Source organism: Mytilus edulis, chromosome 1, assembly GCF_963676685.1.
Source record: "Mytilus edulis chromosome 1, xbMytEdul2.2, whole genome shotgun sequence".
In the NCBI taxonomy this organism is placed as follows: Eukaryota; Metazoa; Mollusca; class Bivalvia; order Mytilida; family Mytilidae; genus Mytilus; species Mytilus edulis.
This window is the reverse complement of record NC_092344.1, coordinates 103,960,087-103,984,995: the sequence shown is the minus strand read 5'-3', so window position 1 is coordinate 103,984,995 and position 24,909 is coordinate 103,960,087. Positions and strand designations below refer to the sequence as shown.

The following is a 24,909-nucleotide window of genomic DNA, read 5'->3' as shown; positions in this document are numbered from 1 at the left end:
AAAAAAAGAACAGAGAAGAATGGGTTTTCGGGTGTCTTGACATATCATCCAAATCTTTAAAAACTACCAATATAAATAAAAGTAAATTTCAAATTTCAACTTTCCTCTAGTGTGAATGAATATAAATCCATGTCTATGTTGACAGGCGTCACATGTGAAGCTGGATCTGTTTATCTTTCCGGAGCCACGGAGATCGCCCCCAATTTTGATGGGATTCGTGTTGATCAGCCTTTAGTTTTTATATTGTGTTTTGCGTAGACTAAGTATTGTTTGTCTTTTTGTCTTTTTTTAATCATGGCGTTGTCAGTTTATTTTTAACTTGTGAGTTTGAATGTCCCTTTAGTATCTTTCACCTATCTTTTTAAGTTTTTCAACTTTAGTAAAACACCATACTGAACGAGTGACACGATTTTCAATTGTAATCTTATGAAATAAAATTCATGGCTACTTGAGAGGTATTGAATAACCTGAGGGATAGAATTTTCAGAGAAGAACTAAGCGGCATGCTATTTAAAGCAGTGTGGAAAATTTGAGTTTGAAAACTCTAGGACATGACTACAACTGACTAGATAAGAACACTGCGCAAATCGTATATCCATGTAGGATTCTAATTGTCCGCCTCTTTTACACATCAATTCGTTATTATTGATTTGAAATTTCAGGAGTGTTATGACGTTAAGCACGTTATTGCGTCAATGTCGTGAAATACGACAGAGCAATTTGATAACTAGCTCTTCTATGAAATGTAAATAATTCAGCTTTATGAAATTTATATCCATAGATATTACTGTTTCTAAAAATAAAAAAAAAATATTCTTTAACTTTTCATAATAGTTTCCAATAATGATACAAATATTGCCAAAACGTCATAAATATGCGTGTCAGACGTAACAAATTATTCGCAAAATAACTTTTGCGGGAATTTTTGTGGTCTAAAAAAGAGTTTAAAATCCGCGAAAATTCGCATGAATGATAAACGTTATATATAATTTATGAAGTCATTGCTGTTTTTTGTGTTGATGGAACGGTCAAAACTGATTTTTTTCAAAAATGAATAATCCTCGCCATGGTCAGGTTTCGGAAAATGGTAAGTTATCAAAAGTTACCGCTTTTCACGAAACAGAAAGTAATACTCTATTACACTCTCATGAACAAAAAAGTTTCACAGCAATATTATTTACCTACGAAAACATGTTTAGCCCCACACGCCCCAGCCTATTTATAGCTTAGCTGAATAATGATCCCCAGTCAGTAAGCTTTAGATAGATTTTAAGTCTAAGGTACGGACCATTTGACTTTAAGGGGGTAGTCTTGAGATGTTTATGAGAAAAAATTCTGATCCTGATTTTAGCCTTAAACAAAAATTCTGGTCGTATCTGGATTGAAAACAACAATCTTGTCCACTTTTTTTTTTTTATTAGAAACAAAAATTTCCATCAGAATTATTTAGCATTAAATGAACATGGTGAATAATAAACGGGCGTAATTTGTTTGGGAACGGGGATTTGCATGTAAATCCCATACTCAGACCGGAATGTCTGTTTCGCCGAACTGATATATTGAAGCCTTTTCAAGGCCCGACTGCAACCTGCCTTGCTGAGTGTGACCTTTATGTCTGCATTTGTCGACTGTCATTTATAAATTCGTTGTCATTTCAGATTCATTCGTAGCCTTTGGTTGATTTCAGTGGAACCCCTCATTTCCCTTGTAGGCTGAAACATAACAACCACACTTGGATAAAAATTGTCTGTTTGTTTCTTAACTCGTGTCGCTCGTATTGTAAATTTCATCGAATAGCCCGGCGTATATCTTGTTCACAACAAGAAATCTGTGACTGAGCTCATACTCACTAAACATACAACAAACGTGAATTTTCCATGTCCATTTTTGACTGCCAAATACCACAGCAAATATATTAGTACATAGCTTTGGACCCATCCAATCATTTTACACTTATTTTATGTTTTTTTAGCCTAAAAAAGGTCACAACATTTTTTCGCCTGCCTCCGCTCAGCTAACTTTATTTACTTTGCCCACCCTTTCCAAAATCCGCCCTTGCTAACCCCCAGGCAAGGATTTATATATAGATTTGTACGGGAATACAAATCCTTTCTTTAGCAGTGGGGAAGAAGTGGGCGTTTGTCCCCACCACCTTGATAGACTTGATAAGAAAATTTATTATTTTTCATCATCAAATCGTTCAAAAAAAAATTCGCGGTATAAATTCAGTATTATGAACGAGATTATGAACTATACTGTAAACGCTCCCCTTTCAAAATCATTGATTCACCCCTGTAATTAATAAAAAAACAATTAATTATTCTTTAAGAAATACGATTCCAAAATTGTATTTCCATAACACATGCCCTTCCCCACTCAAAAAAATGAGTACGGACGGTTTCTAAGAAGAAACTGTTAATCTTGCTAATAATTTCTCCCTTGGTAAATAGTCGTTTGTTTCCGAAAACGAATCACTACTGCTTCATCCGGGGTTTCCCGCGTCACTGCATATTCGGGGAGGTCGCCATACTTCTCTTTGTCTGGTAAGTGCGCTTATCTTTTCATGCTCGTATCATCTATTAATTGCCTGGAAAATATTACATAGTTTATGCAGACATTTAATACTTATGTTTTTCTTTAATTTTAGTGTAAAATAAGTCCTGTCAACATGGAGAACCCTGAAACAATTGGAATGAGACGGCCGTTCGATCCTGTGGCACATGAGTTGGATGCTAGTTTCCGACTCACCAAGTTTGCTGACCTAAAGGGATGAGGGTGTAAAGTCCCTCAAGAAGTTCTTGATAAGCTTCTCGAGGGACTACAACAGGACAGCAATGCCCAGGAGTCGGAGCAGTCTCATTTCCAGTACATGGCTGAAACTCCCCGAATGGGTAAATATTTAAAAAATTAAAATTGGCACTCATTTTCGGAATCGATATAAATATACACTATGCATCGATTCCGACAATCAGATACACACTACAGTTGTTTTGTGGCAACATAAACATTAAAATTAGACAATATTGGAAGTTTTATCAATATTTATTTCATTCATAACTCCTTCAAAGTATAACGTTGCCTTATGTTTGTATAAATCATAAATTTAATTCGTGACCTGGATGTTCCCCAAGAAGAAAAATGGCGGACTAAATTGTCGTGAACGGTATGGAACCACGTGATTATTAAAAAATCCGGAAATTCTTGATAGAACCGCAATGTATATTTTTTTAAATTTTCTTTTTAAGTATTCTTCCTACAAAAGAATAAAATCTTTGGTTGTACTTCTAGTAAACAACTACACCAGTAGTCGATGATGTTATGTTTATCTTTGGCCCTATAAATTTTGAACAAATTTACTTTTTTTTGAAGGGGGGAGGGTCAACTTTTTTGTTCACTTTATTATTTCGTTTTGATTGTTGTGTTTTATACCTTATCAGCTGACAGCATATTGCTATTTGTCTACCATAGTTTCCGTATATGTTAAAAATTTAATGTCATAATACTGTTAAAATAGAAAAAAAAATTTCACATACAAAAATCATCTCGTATTGTGTTTTCGACCGTCTTTTGTTTTCGACCTAATTCTACTTTCACTTCTTGTATGCTGCGCATGCATGTGTGACCTTATATTCGGCTGCTATTCTTGGTTACGAAGCAAATAATACCATGTGTGGTGAAGATTTTCAAAATAAAGTTATTATAAAGTATTTGCAATGTCCAATTTATTGAACAAAAACATGAATGTATACAAGGTCCTAGACAAGATCATACATGGCTTCCAAAGTGCCTCATGTGAAATGTGTACAACTAGACAAAAAAAGATATCAAAATAATGTTTTACCTGTATATCTTATAGTTGTATATGTAACCATTTAATTCATTTCGTCATAAGTTTGATCGCCTCTAACATTTTGATATAAACTTTGGCATAAATTATAACCAATTCCTGTTTTGTACGACATGTCATTTCCAATATTGGACCTGTTTCTTAGATAAGTCGAAAACACAAGACGTTTGTTTTTTGTCAACAAAGGTGCCATCGATCTAATGAACTCAAATATAATAAATAAATAAAGATCGAACTACATTTCAGATACAATTATTTTATGCACAAGTATACTAGTGATCCTCAAAACATTAGGCATGTCTATGTTCAATCATTAAAAGGGAAATTCGGAAAAATATTTTAGGTTGAAAAATGCAATACACAAGGATATTGGTTTTGAGGTCTCATGGCTCTGTGACATAGAATTTTGCCAGATGGGTAATGTTTTGAAACATGCTGCTCAAAAAATAAACTTTGATATGTATATATATATATGTTTGCATTTCTGTTTTGAAATTTATGAATTATTTTGTAGGTATTGGTATGGATGCATCAGTCACACCATTACGTCATGGAGGTCTCTCATTGGTTCAGACGACAGATTTCTTCTATCCTTTGGTTGATGACCCTTATATGATGGTAAATTAGATAGAACCATGTTCCATGGGAAGAAGGGTTCTAACATGTCTTAAGTCATTAGAAAAGAACAGAATAAATAAAAATAAAACCTTTGACATTCAACCTTTTGGTCATCTTACCCTATGGATAATGTGAGCTATTATTGTCACTTGGTCTTTATATGGCAGTGATGTCTAAAAAAAATCTTCTGATTTGAATTGTTTTTTTTAATAGAGATAAAATTCTATTCAGAAGATTGTTTATAACTTCTTTTGTTTTGTTTACAAAAATTTCGAAGTTTTTGACATAAAGACAAAAGATCAAGTGGCAGCGATAGCTCTCTCTCATTACCCATAGGGTAAGATGACCAAAAAGGTCAAATGTCTGAAGTTATATGTCAGGAGTGTCTTAAATAATCTTCTGATTTGAATTTGTATACAAGACCCATTCACTAATAGCTGTATAAGGAGTTAAGTACTTGTATGGTCGCATTGAATGGAAAATAAAAAGGGAGATCTCTTTGTCATGTACTTCTTATTTGTAAAGTAAAATGGCACTCTGGTCTCTTAACAACTGTTTTAGACACAAATGTATGTAGAGCAGCTATTGTTGTCATTAATGAAATGCATTTTTCAGTTGATAGTTTTAAGAGAGCAAGAATGATTCTACAAAAAGCAATATCAAACTGGTCTCTGTTTTTCAGTTTTTATATCAATCAAAATTTACCTTTTTGGTCATAATACTCGAGTGACCATATGCCATGTTCTACTTGGAAACACAATCACAGACTCTTAAGGTTAGTGTACCCTGATAAACATACAAATAATACCACAAACATGTAATTCTTCCGGCGGGAGTCAAAATCTCACTCTTTTTAGACCCTCTTCCGTCCCTCCTGTTAAAATTTGAAATCTTCCCCTTTTTAAAAATATCAACCTTGTAAAATTTTCAGTAGAAATTTTTGTTTACAAAACCGATAGGGACAGAGAAAAAGACTTGAGAAACTCGAAATTGATATGGAAAAAGTCTGAGAAAAACGGAAGTTTCCTGTCATTGAAAAAAGGTAAAATTGGTAGAATTAGCCTGAGTATTGAGGATTATACTGCATATACAACAATAAAGTAAAGATAATGGGCAATTACCTGGTGATCAACAGACACAAGCCTGGTTTATTAAAAGTGAAATACTGACAAAGGATTAAATTGTACTAGTTGTATAAACAACGATTTAATTTGACATGTTTGATGCAGTAGGATGAAAACATTGAACATTTAATGATCCTCAAAGTTGTCTTGGACTGTTCTAGAATTTGACTAAATGCAAATCCTATTTTATCACCAAATACCCCAGCAGCAAATAAAAGAAGACCAAAAAGTATCAAGCCAAATTCAACTCTGCCTTGAGATCTGATTAAATTGTGATTTCAAATGGTGCAGCAGTACCAAGGGACAGGACCATGCTTACTACAATTCACACAAAGCTGACTATGGTGGCCCTAATGACTTGACCAAACTTATGGAGACAGCTACCCACCAACAAGACTACAACTCTATCAATTTAACACCTTCTGTTACAATCATGTTCATTAGTGGTACCAAAGTTAACAATGTAGCTTAATTAGAGGTACTTTTTGCCAACTACAAATGTATGTATGATGGCTGATCACTTTATCTTGAATAATATATTATGAATAAGTATTTGAAAACCCCTTATCTTCTATTTTTATCAAGTAAAAAGGGATAAGCAGGTGTTTAAAGGTATGGAATTATTGTTCTTTTTACAAAAAAAAGGGAAGATATGCATTTTAAACACACAAAAAACATTGTGTACGTCGATAAAATGGTTGATAAATAATCTCGTTATGAGGCCAAAACTCCAGCTGAAAATTTCCAAATCTCCAGTTGTGGCTTGACAACTCTGTCACATGTCTGATACCAGTACTCTCAGACTTTTATTAACATGATCAAGTTGAAGTTAATATCAGCAATGTCACTGACAAGTTCAAAAATTAGTGATGATCAACTATTTTTATTCCCCTACCTACAAAGTCAAAGGGGCTTGTTATAAATAGTTTACACTATGACAAGTTATAGATCAAGTTAGCATTTTGTTCCATTACAAGTAATATTTAAAGGCAGGGACTCTGTATTACCATGCATTATTACATTGGTTGCAATGAATTACATTGATTTCCCAGTTAAATAAAAACCGATAATTTCACATGTGAAATAAACATGGTTATTTCACTCTCTGACGTCATACAACAATATACAATTATGGCCCGTTGAAAAGGTAAATATCCAAAATTGTCAACACAAGAAGGTTATTTCAATGAGGGCTCAGCCCGAAGTGAAATAACTTTTAAAGGTTGACAATTTTGGATATTCATCGATTTTAAGGGGCCACAACTGTTTTATTATACCGAACTAACAGTGGAAGGGCATTTCAAACACTTACTATAGTGTCTATATTTCTAAGATATAACACACAGACTGATGTTTGAAAATACATTTGTGTTCGAATTTCTCGAATTTGCAACAAAAGTAGAATCTTTTTGTAAAATATTGATGGCCCTGAAAAGGACCGTTTATAAGAGATATTATTGGCTGCTGGCACTCTCAGCTCTATTCATGACCAATGCCTTATTTCCTCGTCTCTCGATGGGCTTCCAGTGTAACGTGAACGCTGCCATTTTGTTTATTTACGTCTGTGACATCATTTTCATGGGTAACTCGAGTACAAATCAACAAACTCAAAAGGTTATTCACCGGTGAATAATAGGGTTATTCATCGCTGGTGTAAATTTTTAGGGTTATTCGTCCTTTCTTGGAATTGAATGAAAATTAACTGAATTATTCCATGTCACGTGATAAGGTTTCACCCAATAGAATTGTTTGAAATATATATAAGGTATAATAATAGGTGTTGTCAAGACGTCGTTAACGGCGGATCAAAACAAATTGTGAATGCGTAGAAAAAAGATATTGTTCCTTACATGTTTTACATTAATTTCTTTTAAAAAGCCATTTGCCAATGTAATAAAAAGAATAACTTATTAAAGAATTCAAATAGAGAAAAATATTAAACTCGTGACCGAACAACACTGATAATTAATGTGTTCGGTCACTCGTTGAATATTTTTCTCTATTTGAATTCTTCGATAAATACTCTCAGAATGCTTGTTAAGATATTTTTGCTCCTTGGAAGTAGATAATGGATAATTGGTATTGTAAGTACTCAAGTTTCATTTCACTAAGATTATTATAAAAAAAACAAAAAAACAAAAAAGTATAGAATATAAATTATGTGCAATGTTGGGGACATTAGAACACTTTAATTAGTTCTATAAGCTACACCATTTTAAGATTTGAATTTTACCTTTAAATAAAACCCTTTCAGTAATAGCTGTATTAGGAGTTTAGTACTTATAATGGTCACATTGAATGAAACACCAAAAGGAGATCTCTCTGTTTGTAAAGTAAAATGGCACTCTGGTCTCTAACAAATTGTATTAGATACATTGTGTAAAGAGCAGCTAATTTCTGATTCAGAGTCATTTCATGAAAAAATCAATATGAGTATTTGTGTTACATAAAGAGAGAGTTTCCTGTGACATAAATGTGGAGTTCTCATTTTCTTTTTGTTCAAATTTTCTCGCCTGCGACTTCTGTATTAGAATTAGAAGAGCGACAAAGGTAAAGTGATCCAGTGGCTTTGATTAATTACTTAAATTTAATATTTCAGAAGGTAGAAGACATGAATGCTTCATAGTTTGTATATATAGATGCCTTGGGTTATGAAGTTTCTGTCTGTCATATGTCCTGGACCTTATTTTCATGTTCAATAACTACTTGAAAAATTTAAGGATTTTTTGTAATGTTAATTTCTCTAATATTGTAGGATGAGTCTATTTGTTATGTGCATACCTTTAAATGTCATTATGCTTGTTACCCCACCTGGCTCAAAGGGAATAATGGCTAGCAGATTTTAAAACGACTTGTGCAAGTCTGACGGGTCAAGTTAGTGTTATCATTCCAATGAAAGACTTTACAAAACTGTTTTACTTGAACTGATGAATTACAAAACAGTGGCGGATCCAGAAATTTTCATAAGTGGGGGCCCACTGACTGACCTAAGAGGGGGGCCGCTCCAGTCACGCTTCAGTGATTCCCTATATAAGCAACCAAATTTTTCCCAAAAAGGGAGGGCCCGAGCCCCCTAGGCCCCCCCTCTAAATCCGTCTCTGCAAAACTGTTTTACTTGAACTGATGAATCATGTTATGTTAATTTGTTATAATATAAAAATCTTAAAATACCAAATTAAAGGTCCAAGCCAAAAATGCCAATTTCTGATTATTCCTAACCTGGAACTCTAAAAATTCTTCAACTTATTTTCCTATGTAACCCAATCGCAAGCCAACCATCTGTCAGATTGTCAAGAAATGTAGCTTCAGTCTTTTGTTGATTTGAGAAAGGAACATCTTTTCACTTTCTGAAATTAAAATGAACAGTTGTTAATAGCGATAGGAAGCCATTCATTAATAGCCATGTGAGAATTTTTATCCTCTTGTGGTCGCATAGAATGGAACAGAAAAAGAAATCTCTTTGTCATTTACTCTGAATTGTAAAGTAAAATGTCACTCTGGTTTCTAACAATTTGTTTTCAAACATATGTTGAGTTACATCAGGCCACAGTTATGTACAAACTTTTTAGAAAGCTCACAGTCAAATATTGTTTTGTTGGTATCAATTTTTGTGGATTGAGAAAATTTACGTGGATATGAGATATTTGTGGATTTGTCAAATATAAAATAAAATTGAGAATGGAAATGGGGAATGTGTCAAAGAGACAACAACCCGACCAAATAAAAAACAACAGCAGAGGGTCAACAACAGGTCTTCAATGTAGCAAGAAATTCCCGCACCCGGAGGCGTCCCTCAGCATAAGTCTGCATACAACTATATACAAAATAAGTAATTTGTTGAACATTCAAATTAGTGGTTTACTTTTATCCACAAAATCCACAAAAATTGGTACATTATGAATAATAATGCTTCCACAGTAGCAGATTCTGTGGTAAGAGTGTCCCAAGAATGTTTGATCTGATTACAGTACTTAAGATATGTCTCAAGTTGTCTATAATAGGATCTAGAAATCATAATATTATAAAGTTTATCTACATGTATCATTCAAGAACTGCATTGCTAAAGGAATAGTTGTCACATATTTCAAATGTACAAGTATTACATCTGTATGATCCAGATTCCAAAAATATACACTGCAAAGAAGCCAATCATTAATAGCCATGTGCGAATTTTTATCCTTTTGTGGTCGCATAGAATGAAACACTTTGCCATTTACTTTCAACTGTAAAGTAAAATGTCACTCTGGTCACTAATAATTTTCTCCAGATCTACATTATACATGATATACATACTAAGGTATATTAGAATTCAGCTTTGTATGAAATTTGTTGAAGACAAGCCATCAATTTTCAAATTATCCTGTCAGCACTGGTAGATTCTGTGTTGATCTGTTGTAGGAATGTAAAATCATGTCTGGAGTAGTTTGGTAAGGGAGTCATGTGTCAATTTTGTTCCTCTTGTTGGTGCATGGAATGAAGCAATAAACAAAAAAAAGCTTTGTAAGTCGTGGCTTTGGAATTGACTGTTACACTCTCAATTTCTGTGCTTGTGATAATGAGTTGCTGATTCATTGGTTAAACCTATTAAAAATGTACCTCTTTCTATTCATATCATTTGAAAAGCTTTTTATAAACTCCAAAACTGAAGTTTTGAGTAATGTTTAAAAAAAACTTTTTTTATTTTCAGGGTAAAATTGCTTGTGCTAATGTTTTGAGTGATCTGTATGCTATGGGTGTGACAGATTGTGACAACATGTTGATGTTGCTTGGTGTCAGTAATAAAATGACAGAGAAAGAACGAGATATTGTTGTTCCCATGATGCTGAGGGGATTTAAAGTAAGTTCTATTTAACAATTTAATAATTTTATACTAAAATATCCAGACTTAACTAATCGATCAGATCAGTAATCGAACACTAATCAATCATATTTGATCAGTACTCGATTGATGACTTGAAGTCATCAATCAGTAATCGATCAAACTCTCTCAGGAGTTTGATCGATTAGTGATCGATTAGATTACTGATCGATTTAAGACCGATTACTGATGGATTAGTGATTGATTAATGACAGATTAGTGATTTTATTATTATTGAGAAAACAATGCTATTCCAGAAATAAGCCTTATGAAAGACATCATTTGTGAAATAAAAATTCCATGAAAATATTTTCACCATTGCCAAAATTTTCTGGAATTCTAGAATTTAAAATCATTTCACTGCTAAGAAGATACTGGAATTGTTTTTCATGATGTTGTCAATATGTCTGGAAATTTGAGTGTAAAGGTTAGAACTAATACCCATGCCAGACATCAGTGTTTATTTTTAAATTTAAGTCTTGAATTTATGTTTCTGTCTAAATATGCCAAAAAATCCAGGATTTACTCAGCAATACATTTTTACACAATATAGTCGTAACCAAGAGAAGCGTATCTAAAAGCTTAGCCCTAACATATTCCTGATTAAAAACTACATTTTTGTAGGTTTACTCATGTATATTGGTACAATAACTATGACGTCTTGAAAGGCTATTGTATTTTTTTCTTTTACAACCTTTCATTGACGGAAGGCGTCAAAGCAAAATTTAAAAAAGCCATCCAAGATGTCATAATTATTGATATAAAAACTCTAATTTTTATATGTGTGCATGTAACAAATTTGGTTGTAGAGGGGTCTAAATACAGCACAAACTACATTTTCCAAAAGACCAAAAGAGTGAAAAAATAGATTTTAACAACAACATTTGACTTGAATATAGTAGTATATATATACTTCCATGGTTTGATCAATATTTGATGCCTTTTAAGTTAATGACCTTTGTTAACACATCAAAATTAATTTTTACATATAATATTAGCTTCAGACACTTGTGATTTTATTAAGAAGATGAAAATTTCAACCAAGCTAATATATATTAAAATCTGTATTTTTCATATATAAGGATTAATGAACACAAATAAATTGTGCAATTTGATATATCCTTAACTTTATGATGAAATTTAGGGTTTGTCCTATAACATTATTAACTAATATGCCAGAATTTAGGTCACAACTAAATAGCCAGAACATTTACCAATTAGCAGAAAATTGATACATCATTTATTCAAACACACTTGTTTGTCTTCACAGCAGGATATTGTCTAATTTCCACAATATTGTAGAAGACTGACCAGAAATGACCAGCTGTGGACTATGACTCTACTAAGGATTGCAAAATACTGATAAAAATAAATAGATTGTTATCAGAGTCAGTGGAAAACCTTCTATTGACTTTTGAATTTACATACAGGAGATCCCCCCTTTTTTCTAAAATTTTAAAATAGTTCTAGTGCAAGGCAATAGTGGTTAGTGTTTTATTTTCACACGAAAGCATACACATCTAAAGATAAGTAGAATGAATATGAATAAGAAATTAAAATTGTTTTTAAATAAAATTGAGTATGTGCCTGCTGAGTGTGCCTGTCACAAGTCAGGAGCCTGTAATTCAGTGATTGTCTTTTTTTATTATGTGTTACATATTTGTTTTTAAATTTTAAGGACGTTATATCCACCTATGATTTGTAGTTGCATAGTGCAACTACAAATCATTGTTCTGGCCTTTCATTGATACTGTGTAGCAATGTTTAGAGTTTTTCTGTAAATATGGTGATTAAAGGGAAACTTTCAGCAGAGACCACCCCTTCTGTTTGTCATTTTTTTTATTACTGTTTTTAATTTATTGATTTTTTCATAATTTTGTAAAATTTGTTAATTTGAATTTAGATTTTTTGTTTTTTTGCAGAGTTCACAAAATCTTTTTTCCCCAGGTGGTCCTTGGAGAAAATCTGCTGGACCTCATTATTGATTCTATTGAAAAATACTAAAATTGTGTCAGTCCTATGCAAAATTTTGGTGGTAAAATCCCGACCACCACTTTTCACGAACTCTGTTTTTGATTTTCTAACTATTTCATCCTATTTCAATAAATGTTGAATTAAGTGTTTCCTGGTAGAATTTTGTCTTATAAGAAATCAGTTTACATGTGAGGTTTACATGATGATGGTCATTAATTAGTTCTGCACAGTGAAATATTTTGAAGGAATTGTGACCTTCATACAAACTATTTTATAGGTCATTTCATTAATTCACCAATGTTCTATTTCTTTTGAATCCTATGGATAGGTTTTAATGGGATATGATACACAATGTAGCACTTATTGAAGAATCTGTTTCAATAAGATGCCAGTATTTCCTGAATACTTTTTGAAGTTCTTCTGCTTGAGGATGATAATATGTAAATGATCCATAACATATATTTTAAACTTTTTCCTTTTTCTTAATCTTATCCTTTCTGTCATGGAATTTAATAAAATTTGTTTTACTAATTTCAGTTAATAAAATGGTCTTTCAATAAAGAGTTTTCTTTCTGGTTTGTGTTTCTATGTAAATGAATACCTTTACCTTTAATATAGGATTTAAAGTTCCAAATGGGTTGGTTTGCGGTTTTTATGAAGGTGTTGGAATTTTTCTGTATTTTTTTATAGCATTTCATATCTACCAGTATTTTCATGTGTTCTTCTTTGAGGATTTCAAGGTCTAGAAATTTTATGGAATGATTATTGCATTCCTTAGTAAACTTAGCAGGTATAGTGTTGTTGAATAAATTGAGTGGTAGGGATGAGCTGGTCACCATGGTCACTATTTCAAGCTCTATTACATATTTCATGATAAAATTGTGAAATTTAGATGGAGGTGAAGTTTTCAACTTGCCTGTTTATATCACAAGTGTCTGAAACTAATTAGATGTCAGAATATTTTGATGTTTGTTAATGTTTCCAATAGTGTGGTCAAATCAATTATCTCTAAATCAATTTTCCCATTCAATCTTACCAGCTATTTATTTGCTGTTTGTGCTTTTGATCCTATTATTTTGACATTTTCACCTAATTAATATTAAAAATATATAATAATGAAACATTACATTACTACAAATGTATCCTGAAAAAAAATTCTGATGTGTTTAGAAAAAATAGCAATGTATCTTTCATCAGTTATATACTGTAAACCAACTTATTTTCACGGATACTTTATTTCGCGTTTTACCCTTTCTTGACCACTTCGCGGCTATTTAATTTCGCGATTTTCTGATTTACTTGATGAAATTTAATAAGCAAAGATCCAAGGTTGACATATTCGCGACGATTTATATTCGCGTTATTTTTCTACTCGCGAAAGTCGCGAAAATAAATCGCTCGTGAAAATAAGTTGGTTTACAGTACATGTATGCCTTAGGTTAATCTTATTTTCATAAAAAAAACATTTTATGACAGATACATTTCAAAAATATGATACGGGAAGGGTTGGGTAAGTGCTGGATTCAAATTCACATGGAAATAATGTTGTAGGTCATATCTAATTATATAAACAGTAGTCCAAATAATTAAGACATCTTGGAAGGCTATTTTAAGTTTTGCTTTGAACCCTTTCGTCAATGAAAGCTTAAAAGAAAAAAAATACAATAGCCTTTCAAGACGTCATATCATAGTTTTTAGGACTAATATACACGGGTAAACCTACAAAAATGTAGTTTTTAGTCAGGAATTTGTCAGGGCTAAGCTTTTAGATACGCTTCTCTTGGTTACGACTGCATATTGTATAAACATGTATTACTGAGTAAATCCAGGAATTCCAGAAAATTTTGGCAATGGTGAAAATATTTTCATGGAACTTTTTATTTCACAAATGATGTCTTTCATAAGGCTTATTTCTGAAATAGTATTGTTTTCTCAATAATAATAAAATCACTAATCTGTCATTAATCAATCACTAATCCATCAGTAATCGGTCTTAAATCGATCAGTAATCTAATCGATCACTAATCGATCAAACTCCTGAGAGAGTTTGATCGATTACTGATCGATGACTTCAAGTCATCAATCGAGTACTGATCAAATGTGATTGATTAGTGTTCGATTACTGATCTGATCGATTAGTTAAGTCTGGAAATATGTATTATAGCTTCAAGTTATGATTTATCTATTACAGTTTCAGGGGAAGGGGGGGGGGAACCAACAAAACAACAGATAAAAAATAATTGTTCTCAACTATTTTCATATTTTACAGTCATGACAGTATAGAGTTGAGATTTATATTGATCTTTTTCTTTCATTTTCTGCAACTAGGATTGTCAGTTTTTCTATCGAAGGTTGGTGGTTTTCTCTGGGCACTCCCACCACCAATAAAAACTGGCCGCCAGAAATGATCTAAATGTGGTGCTAAAAATCAATCAATCAATCATTTTCTGCAGTTTTGTCAGATCCGTACATGTTGATTGTTGCACTGATTAGCGCATCTCTATATTCTTGCTGTCAAAGATGCAAATATAGAAAAAATATTTTTGGTTGTTTGTGTATAATATTTTGCTAACTTTCCGGCTAACCTTTAATTTATTGTTTATCAATTTCCACTCACAGATTTATAATGATACTTCTGTTGCATTTCTGTAGGGATTATAAATTATCTGCTGAAACGATTATTTTTAATGAGCTGTCAGCCCTCCAGATGTAGGAGGGATCCTCTTTAGATTTTTGATAATTTAGAAATCTTGCTTATATAAATGCTTACCAGTCTTTTGCTTCTGGTAAAATCTCCCACTTTGAAGAAAAAAATGTCCACTTCTTTTCTCTTTACAAATATTTCACTACAATTAGTTGAATGTCACAAAATCTCAAATTATTTGTAACCGATAGGTAAATCACCAAGCTTCCTGTTATTTTAAATGGGCATTATGTTTTCTGGTCTGTTTCCTTTCGTCCGTCCGTCTGTCTGTCCCGCTTCAGGTTAAAGTTTTTGGTCGAGGTTGTTTTTTATGAAGTTGAAGTCCAATCCACTACAAACTTAGTACATATGTTCCCTATGATTTGATCTTTCTAATTTCAATGCCAAATTAGAGATTTTATCCCATTTTCACGGTCCACTTAACATAAAAAATGATAGTGCGGATGGGGCATCCGTGTACTTGGGACACATTCTCGTTTCACTCTTAAATTAGATGGATTCATTTCAAATATTTAATTAGGCCTAAAAAAAAAAGATATGTGTTTCCGGTAACATCATTTTGAAAAATAGGGTCGGTAGGTCGGAATTCTTTTTTTTTTTTTTTTTTTTTTTTTTTGACATCGTAAATGAATCCTGAAAATTATCATGTTTTTTCCAAGTCCGGATCCGTAATTAGTTTCAAAAACCGGAAGTGTGCCATTTGCAATGTTTTTGAAGCACCTGCTGTGCAAATTTCTTGGATTTTAACCTATTTGGAATACCTTTTGACATTAATAAAATGTTTTACTGGCTTTCTATGCAAGAGGAAGCAAGAGAGAAAAAATATTATGTCATCTATCAGAAGCCTGTGTCAAAAACAGGGTCGGTTGATAAATTGTTTTTTTTTTTTTTTTGGAAGATCCAATAAAAAAGTTAGGGTCGGGGCTAAAAAACAGGGTCGGTCGGGTTACCGGAAACACGGATCTTTTTTTTCTCGGCCTTAGTTAAGCTGGAGGAAAAGACTTAAAGTATAAATATTAACAATTCACAAGCTTGGTAAATATGTTTGTCAGTGTTTGTCAGTGATTAGTAATATGCCTTATTTTTCTCCTTTTAGGACCATGCTGAAGAAGGAGGAAGTTCTGTTACTGGTGGTCAAACAGTCATTAATCCATGGTTAACTATTGGTGGGGTAGCTACCACAGTGTCACAACCGAATGAATTTATTATGTGAGATTTCTGTCTTGTATTTATACTAGACATTGGGAAAAAAATCAACAGTGATTACAACTTTTCTATAAAAGCAAAAGCATGTAAAGCAAAAATTTGATCAGCTTGCTTGCTATGTTTGTTTGGATCAGTCCGTTAACTATATACAGGAATAGACCACTTTCGAGTTCATCCGTCACCGGAAAAAACTCGTCAATTATACGCGCCTTTATCATCGTCATTTGTGCGTTTAGGGGCGTCGTCACTTCCTTCCAATGTTGAGCGAGTGGTTGGAAAACTATAATTCTATATTGTACGAATTATTCGACAAATTGAATTCTCAAAATTGACAATCAACACTGCTGTCATTAGGGAAATGTCAGTAAGTACCTACAGAGCAACCATTATTTCTAGTTTATCCTGCACAAAGACGATCACTAAGACGCTTGATGAACGTAAATAGTGCAGGGATACAGGCGAGCCCCTCTATCTGGTAAATGACGTCATAAAGGCGTGTATAATTGACGAGTTTTTGCCGGTGACGGATGAACTCGAAAGTGGTCTATTTAATTGGACAATCGACATAAACTTAATTTAGGTTAAGATCCAAATTGTATGTCAATTTTTATTGTCCAATCAAATCCTAATATATATTAATTAAACAGACTGAAACTCTGCCTACCTATTGTTTGCAAACATAGCTAACAAGTCGATCAAAGTTTTGTTTTGCATGCTTTTATAGAAAACAGATATTTATTTCTTCTCATCAGTAACTAAGCTTTGAACTAATAAAACCCAAGTTAAAAGTTAAATGTATCCCAGCTATACGCACGATACACATTCACTGTAATCTTGAATTTTAAAGCATTTAGTATATAACCATAAATAACATATTTTAGAGCTCTGTTCTTATACAAACACTTAAAGTCCTAATTGTATCATCATATGTATAAGCAACTTGAAATCACAGTCAGGTTTAATCTGTGGAGTATATGAATTTTAAGTGCTATATTGCAATTCAGATTGACAATTTATGCAGGAGAAATGTGTTTTTGATAAAAAAAAAAAAAAATCTATGAATGAAATAATTTTAACTTGTGTGAAATGCTACTTTATTTGGACCATATATGTGAAAGTTTTCATAACAGGTAAGACAGTTTGTTGTAATGTGTTGTTGATTATATATTTTTAATATTGAATTATCACTGGCATTTTAAGTTGCCTAGAAGCGGGGCTTCTTAAACGGTTTTATTGTCTGGACTTGTCTGTCAAATTACATTTTTGACTTCTTGTGTTGAGTTTGAAACAAACATATAACCTGGGAATGCCATTTTAACATAATTCAGAAAAATAAATGGAGTAATGCAATAAAGGCTAGAAGATATAAACACATCAATACTTAATCAGAGGGTGCAATGTTGGTATCATATTATTTTATTTTATGCAATTCAGGATCATATACCATGTCTAAATTATGATTTATTTTCCTATTCTTATAAGAGCTCGAAGAAATCAACAAAATAAAAATAAATTAAAATTCTGTGAAAGTCTATTACTGATTTTAGCGCATTTAAGTCATTTCAAAACATGATGTCATATAAATAAAAAAGCTAGAGTTGAAAGTTTTATGTTGGGTTGGAGAATTAAAAGAATTAAACAGATTTTTTTCTAGTGGTTATTCATCAAATAATCTATGCAAGCTATAGATTTATTAGAATGATTGAATTGAACTTAATCTAACGGGGAGTAAAAAAGAACAGCCACACACACACCATACCCACTCTCGCTTCAGTTTTTTAATGACCGTATTTGTCCCATTAGAACCGAAATAATTCATGGAAGCCTTAGATTGTTGGAAATTTACACGTCATTTGCTAGAGAAAAAAGTAGTACTGGTTGGTAAGCATATATAATTTAGGAAAAATTTCACACCTATCTGAATTGATGAAATGTTATCTAAGAGTATTTAACATTTTCTTACTTTAAAAATATCAGGCCAGATAACGCTGTAGTCGGTGATGTGTTGGTGTTAACAAAACCTTTAGGAACACAAGTAGCTGTGAATGCTTATCAATGGTTAGACCAACCAGAAAGATGGAACAGAATTAAACTGGTTGTATCAGATGATGACGTAAGGAAAGCATACCAAAGAGCTATGTTTAGTATGGCTAGGCTTAATAGAACAGGTTTGTTTTACTAGAACTTTATACTATTTTTGACTATATTATTGTAACTTGATTTAAACCAAAGGGTACTATATCTAGTTTTACCTCCTCACCAAGATCATGTTGATTTATAAAAAAACATATGTAAGGTGACATTGCTCATATGTTGATGTTTTCATGCAGCCAATGTTGCATTGATATCAACAGGACATAGATTTCTATTGTTAATCAAATGACTTTTTTGTGTATATGATTTCAGATTCTTTAATGTTAATTGCATGACTCTTTTTTGTAAATGAAATCAGACAGTAAACTGACTATCTTGTAACTGAAGTATATTAACAAGAACAGAACAATGGTTAAACTAAGATTGATTTTGATTGGATTTCAAATTATCTCTTGCACAACAGCAGATATTGTTTCCCACAGGAATAAAAATGATTTTTTTCTTGAAAGTAAAATTGGAAAAATTCTTTTTATTTAAATACTGCATTAGTTATATATGACCAATTGCATTGGAAAAACTGAAATTCAAATTCATTTCAGTTAACAGCAGCAATGGCAGATGATAATACATCCGAATTTAATGCATTTATTCACAGATAAGCATCCAAAACCCAGAAAAATCTAAATTTTAGAAAATATGTAAATAAATATGATTGTTTCTGATGTCTTTAAAAGAACTATATTTCCTGTTTAATTTTAAAACATTTTGTATTTCTATAGGTGCTAGACTTATGCATAAATACAATGCTCATGGAGCCACAGATGTTACAGGGTTTGGATTGTTAGGACATGCTAAAAACCTGGCTAAGATTCAGAAGAATGAAGTGAGCTTTGTCATCCATAATTTGCCCATTATAGCAAAAATGGCTTCAATAAGTAAAGCCTGTGGAAACATGTTTGGTTTGCTACAAGGACATTCTGCAGAAACATCAGGTACTGTTTTGATTAAAGATTAACTTGGGAGGGTACAATAGGGGTGTGATTAGATACTTTTATTTTAATTTATATCGGATGTTATTTAGTAGATATAAAATGTTCCTCAGTGGAAGCATCTGCTTCAAGATTTCTAGTAATAGTTAATAACTTTGCTATCTTATAATTGTATATGAGAAAAGTAATTTTCTCTGGGTTGTCTTTCCTTGACTGGTTTCTTAACTTTCATTCCTAAATATAATGAACACTTCTTTAATAAAAAAATCTTTTATCTATATATTTGCTTTTATGAATTAGTAGAAGTCTATTTTCTCATTGTCTCCAATAAAAAATGTGTTAATAATTTGATGCATTGCTGTATGATTTAATTTTTCTGTTGATTTATGTATACACTGATAAAACCCAAGTAGTTTAGAATCTGTTTCTTCGTCATTAATGATTATCTTTAATTTGAATATGTATTATGGTTTTGTGTTTTACCATTTCAATTTAATTGGTGTATCCTAAGGCTTTTCATCAGTTGAAAAAGAATTTTCTATGTAGTTTGCTGAATGACAATTTTATTTATTTTTGTTACTAGGAGGTTTATTAATGGCATTACCAAGGGAACAAGCAGCAGCATTCTGTAAAGACATTGAAAAACAAGAAGGTTATCAATCATGGATTATAGGAATAGTAGAGAAAGGAAACCGAACTGCAAGAATTATAGACAAACCAAGAGTGATAGAAGTTCCAGCCAAAGACAGAGACGGAGAGCTCTGGTAGCCACTGAACACATGCAATAATTCTCATCATACTTTGTACATTATATTTACACTTTTGTCTGAACTGAGCAAATTTGATTGAATTTTGTCATCTCATTTTCATCTTTAAATCATACTTCATTGTTAAATTTTTATTTTTAATTGAAGATGCTAAAGAAAGAAGCAGAGTTGTCTGTCCTGACTCACTATTGCTTTATACATTGTATCTGTATATTGTGTTACTCACCTGTGTATGAAGTGGATTTGAGCAACATATAACAATATGAGTAAATCCATGGATGTAGCAGTGTTGTCACATTGTGTACAGATACAAAGTAGCACCTTTATTATGTTATTTGGACAATTTTGACATTTTCTTTGGTTCCAGAATAAAACTGGTTCTTATTAATTTTAATTTCATATAGAACTAATTTCTCTTTGTTGGTCAAACAAAATATATGTATATCATGACTGTCAATTTGTTTTCTCCTTAAAATTATGAAATTAAGTTAGACCTCATGAACTACTGTATAACTGCTGTTTAGGCAGAAAATATGATAATTCAATTGAAATCTTAACAAAGTAATCATGATTGTTGATTAGGCTGATTAATTGAAATCATGGAATTTGTGATCATTGTCCAAAATAAAATGAAAAAAGAAATCAATGTCATTAAAATATAAAACAATGTTAAAAATGTCTTGATATTTTATCTTTGTTTACATTATGCATTATGCTACAAATGTTCTAATTTATTTATTGTTCAACCTAGCAGACAAGTTTTGTTTTTCATCCATTTTCTTTTATACATGTGTCTTATTTTCATAAGTTCCTATCTGGCTGAATCTGCCAGTGGCAATGGCAAATGCCATTTGTATCAAGCTTTATATTTCACGTGGTAGAAGACCTGGACACTTACCTTGTATATTGGTGCCTTATGTTCTGAAGTTTTAATTATACCCCAAGCAATAAAGATGCGGAGGGTATAATGTTTATGACCTGTCAGTCCTATTTCTTGTCATCGCAACTCCTCTCAAACCACACAACAGAATTTCAAGAAACCTTTTTAGATAATAAGGACATAAAATGTAGATGTGCATATCGACATGAAATTACGATTCAATATTTTTTCTAGAAGTTACGCCCCTTTGAACTTATTTGCTTTAATGTACTACTGTAACAGTTTGTCATCGCAACTCCTCTGAAACCACAAAACAGAATTTCATGAAACCTTTTTAGATGATAAGGACATAATATTTAGATGTGCATATCGACAGGAAATTACGATTCATTTTTTTTTTCTAGGAGTTGTGCCCCTTTGAACTTATTTGCTTCAATGTACTACTGCAACAGTTTGTCATCACAACTCTTCTGATACCACACAACAGAATTTCATGAACCTTTGTAGATAATAAGGACATACAATGTAGATGTGAATATGGACAGGAAATTATGATTCAAATTGTTTTTCTTATACAATTTTCTTTTCTTGCACTTATTTAATTTCTCCAATGACAATGTGGGGACGTAGGGTATGTGAGCATGCTGACTAAGGTTCTTTAATTTGTCATGTGTCCATTGTTTAATGTCATTGAACTCACTTTTATGGTCTTGTGACTGCATTTTTAATCGTGTGGATTTTTTTATGCCCATGTCTAGCAGAGGGGGCATCAAGTTTACCATTGTCCCTCTGTAAGTCTGAAAGTTGGTAACCATTCTCCAAGTTTGCCTCAACTGAATGTTATGAAATTTTTACACAATGATTATAAACACAGATCATGTTTGAATTTTGGGGGCGACACTATAACGGTTTTAGAGTTGTGCCCCTTTCTATTCTCTAACTTTAGATTGTCTCAACCAAATTTTATGATACTTATTACCACATACTATACAGATAAATTCGAAATTGGGTGGCTTCACTTTTACTGTTTTTGAGTAATGCCCCTTTATAATCATAAAAAAATGCTGAATTTTCTCGGGAGAGATCCATTTGCGCCAAAAATGCGTCCTTTTGCGCCACAACTTTTTTTCTCTAATGCTACGTTTGCGCCACCTGTTTAAAAATTACATGGTATCAATTGCGCCAAAAATAAAATATACGATTGCGCCAATTTAAAGAAAAACATTCCTTAAACACAGAAATTTTTTTCTATTACAGTTTCCTGATTTAGAAGGCAAAAGGCAATCTAAAAGTGGAATATAAATTAAATGTCCATTCTTGAATCCATGTATTGTATGCAAAAACATCTTCTGCCCCGCATACAAAGAAATTTCAAGTTAGCTTCACAACCGAGAATAACAATGCCACTGTCAATTTCATTTACTAAAACAAACTCTTCTTCTTTATTTGTGATCACTATACCTCACTTAAATTTTTTGAAATTCCACTGAACTTTTTGGTTGAGCAGGGAACAGTTATCTTCTCTCTCTGTACATAGACTGTCTTATGCACTTCAAGTCATTTTTCTGTAGACGTTCCTCTTCATGATGAAATAGCTCCGAACATATGATCTTAGCTGGTCTTTCGGATATATTTTCTGTAGCTTTTCTTTTGCATGCTGTTCGTAGTATTTGACGCTCCAACTTTTGTGGGTGTGTCTCATGTGTATGTGCAAGACTTCCCCTCAGTCAAAAATGATACTAAATATATATTAATCTTTAATATGTACGATCAATATGTGTTCAGGTAAATTGGCGAAAAGGAGTTCTGAAAACTGGCGCAATTGATACATTTGAAGAAAAAAAAATTGGCACAAATGATACCCCTGAAAAACAGTTATTGGCGCAAAAGGAGTGTTGCCATTTTCTCTCCATTCTCGAACGTTTGTTTTCCTAACCAAGTGTTATGAAACTTATACACAATGCTTATTACCACAAAATACAGATCAAGTTTGAAATTAAGTGGTTTCATTTTTATTGTTCTAAAATTATGCTGGTTTACAAATGGTAAAACTGCTGTATTTTTAGCTCACCTGGCCGAAAGGCCAAGTGAGCTTTTCTCATCACTTGGCGTCCGTCGTTGTCCGGCGTCTGTTGTCGTCCGGCGTCCGTCGTCGTCCTGCGTTAACTTTTACAAAAATCTTCTCTGAAACTACTGGGCCAAATTTAACCAAACTTGGCCATAATCATCATTTGGGTATCTAGTTTAAAAAATGTGTCCGGTGACCCGGCCAACCAACCAAGATGGCCGCCATGGCTAAAAATAGAACATAGGGGTAAAATGCAGTTTTTGGCTTGTAACTCAAAAACCAAAGCATCAAGAGCAAATCTGACAGGAAGTAAAATTGTTGATCAGGTCATGATCTATCTGCCCTGAAATTTTCAGATGAATCGGACATTCCGTTGTTGGGTTGCTGCCCCTGAAATGGTAATTTTAAGGAAATTTTGCTGTTTTTTTGTTATTATCTTGAATATTATTATAGATAGAGATAAACTGTAAACAGCAATAATGTTCATCATAGTAAGATTTACAAATAAGTCAAATTGACCGAAATGGTCAGTTGACCCCTTTAGGAGTTATTGCCCTTTATAATCAAGTTTTAACCATTTTTTCGTAAATATTCGTTATCTTTTACAAAAATCTTCTCCTCTGAAACTACTGGGCCAAATTAAATCAAACTTGGCCACAATCATCTTTAGGGTATCTTGTTTGAAAAATGTGTCCGATGATCTGGCCATCCAACCAAGATGGCCACCACAGCTAAAAATAGAACAGGGATAAAATGTAGATTTTGGCTACTCTGAAACCAAATCATTTAGAGCAAATCTGACAAGGAGTTAAATTGTTAATCAAGTCAATATATATCTGCCCTGAACTCTGAAACCAAATCATTTAGAGCAAATCTGACAAGGAGTTAAATTGTTAATCAAGTCAATATATATCTGCCCTGAAATATTCAAATGAATTGGACAACCAGTTGTTGTGTTGCTGCCCTCAAATTGGTAATTTTTAAAGAAACTTTGCCGTTTTTTGGTTATTATCTTGAATACTATTATAAATAGCGATAAACTGTAAACAGCGATAATGTTCAGCAAAGTAAGATCTACAAATAAGTCACCATGACCTAATTGGTCAATTGACCCCTTAAGGAGTTATTGCCCTTTATAGTCAATTTTTAACAATTTTCATTAATTTGGTAAATTTTTACCAAATATTTTTTCTCTGTTACTAATGGGCAAAGTTCAGAGTCTCAAAGGACAGACTCTTTAGAGCCTCTAGTTCTTAAATCTGTTTGACAGGGTTCATCTGACCTTGACATGACTTACTTTGAACACTGGTCAACATGGTTAGATCGTTTCTTAGAAAATACCAGCAATAGTTGAAATTTTACAACCTGTAAGACATGATTTTAAAGTGTCAGTCTTTTCTGACCTTAACCTCCATTTATATGGTTTATTATTAATGGGTGGTTTAATTGATACTTGTAGAAGGTGTACATTTGTCCATGATCAGTAAAGCAGGTGAGACTTTTCAACTGGTGCACTCTCGTTGTCAATCATTACTTGCTGAATTGCAATGCAAGTTTTATTGTAGCTACAAGACTCCCTATATTTTTTGGCGTTGTTTTTTACAGAAATCTTCTCTGAAACTATTTGGCCAAATTTAACAAACTTGGCCACCCACAATTGTTATTGTAATATCTTACTTATTTAAAAATTTTGTCGGATCATCCTGCCTGCCAACCAAGATGGTCGAAATGGCTATAAATAGAACATTGGGATGCAAGATGTGTCTATTATTTTGAAAAC

The 24,909-nt window shown here is 32.5% G+C and overlaps 1 protein-coding gene across 1 annotated transcript; it reads left to right on the top strand.

Annotated features, from left to right (window-relative positions):
• The first annotated feature begins 2,417 nt into the window (after window positions 1-2,417).
• Window positions 2,418-20,857, top strand: LOC139516718 (inactive selenide, water dikinase-like protein). The gene is made up of 8 exons (XM_071306988.1): window positions 2,418-2,543; window positions 2,648-2,891; window positions 4,362-4,465; window positions 10,277-10,426; window positions 16,222-16,334; window positions 18,309-18,499; window positions 19,205-19,417; window positions 19,998-20,857. Exons 2-8 carry the CDS (start codon window positions 2,870-2,872, stop codon window positions 20,180-20,182), a joined length of 978 nt encoding a protein of 325 aa, XP_071163089.1. The 5' UTR covers window positions 2,418-2,543; window positions 2,648-2,869; the 3' UTR covers window positions 20,183-20,857.
• The last annotated feature ends 4,052 nt before the right edge of the window (window positions 20,858-24,909 follow it).

Excerpts from the sequence above, each read along its gene's own strand:
- LOC139516718 (XM_071306988.1), top strand. The coding sequence starts at position 2,870 with ATGGCTGAAACTCCCCGAATGG. Across the intron at positions 16,335-18,308 it reads CAACCGAATGAATTTATTAT|GCCAGATAACGCTGTAGTCG; the intron begins GTGAGATTTCTG and ends TAAAAATATCAG. Across the intron at positions 19,418-19,997 it reads ACATTCTGCAGAAACATCAG|GAGGTTTATTAATGGCATTA; the intron begins GTACTGTTTTGA and ends TTTTGTTACTAG.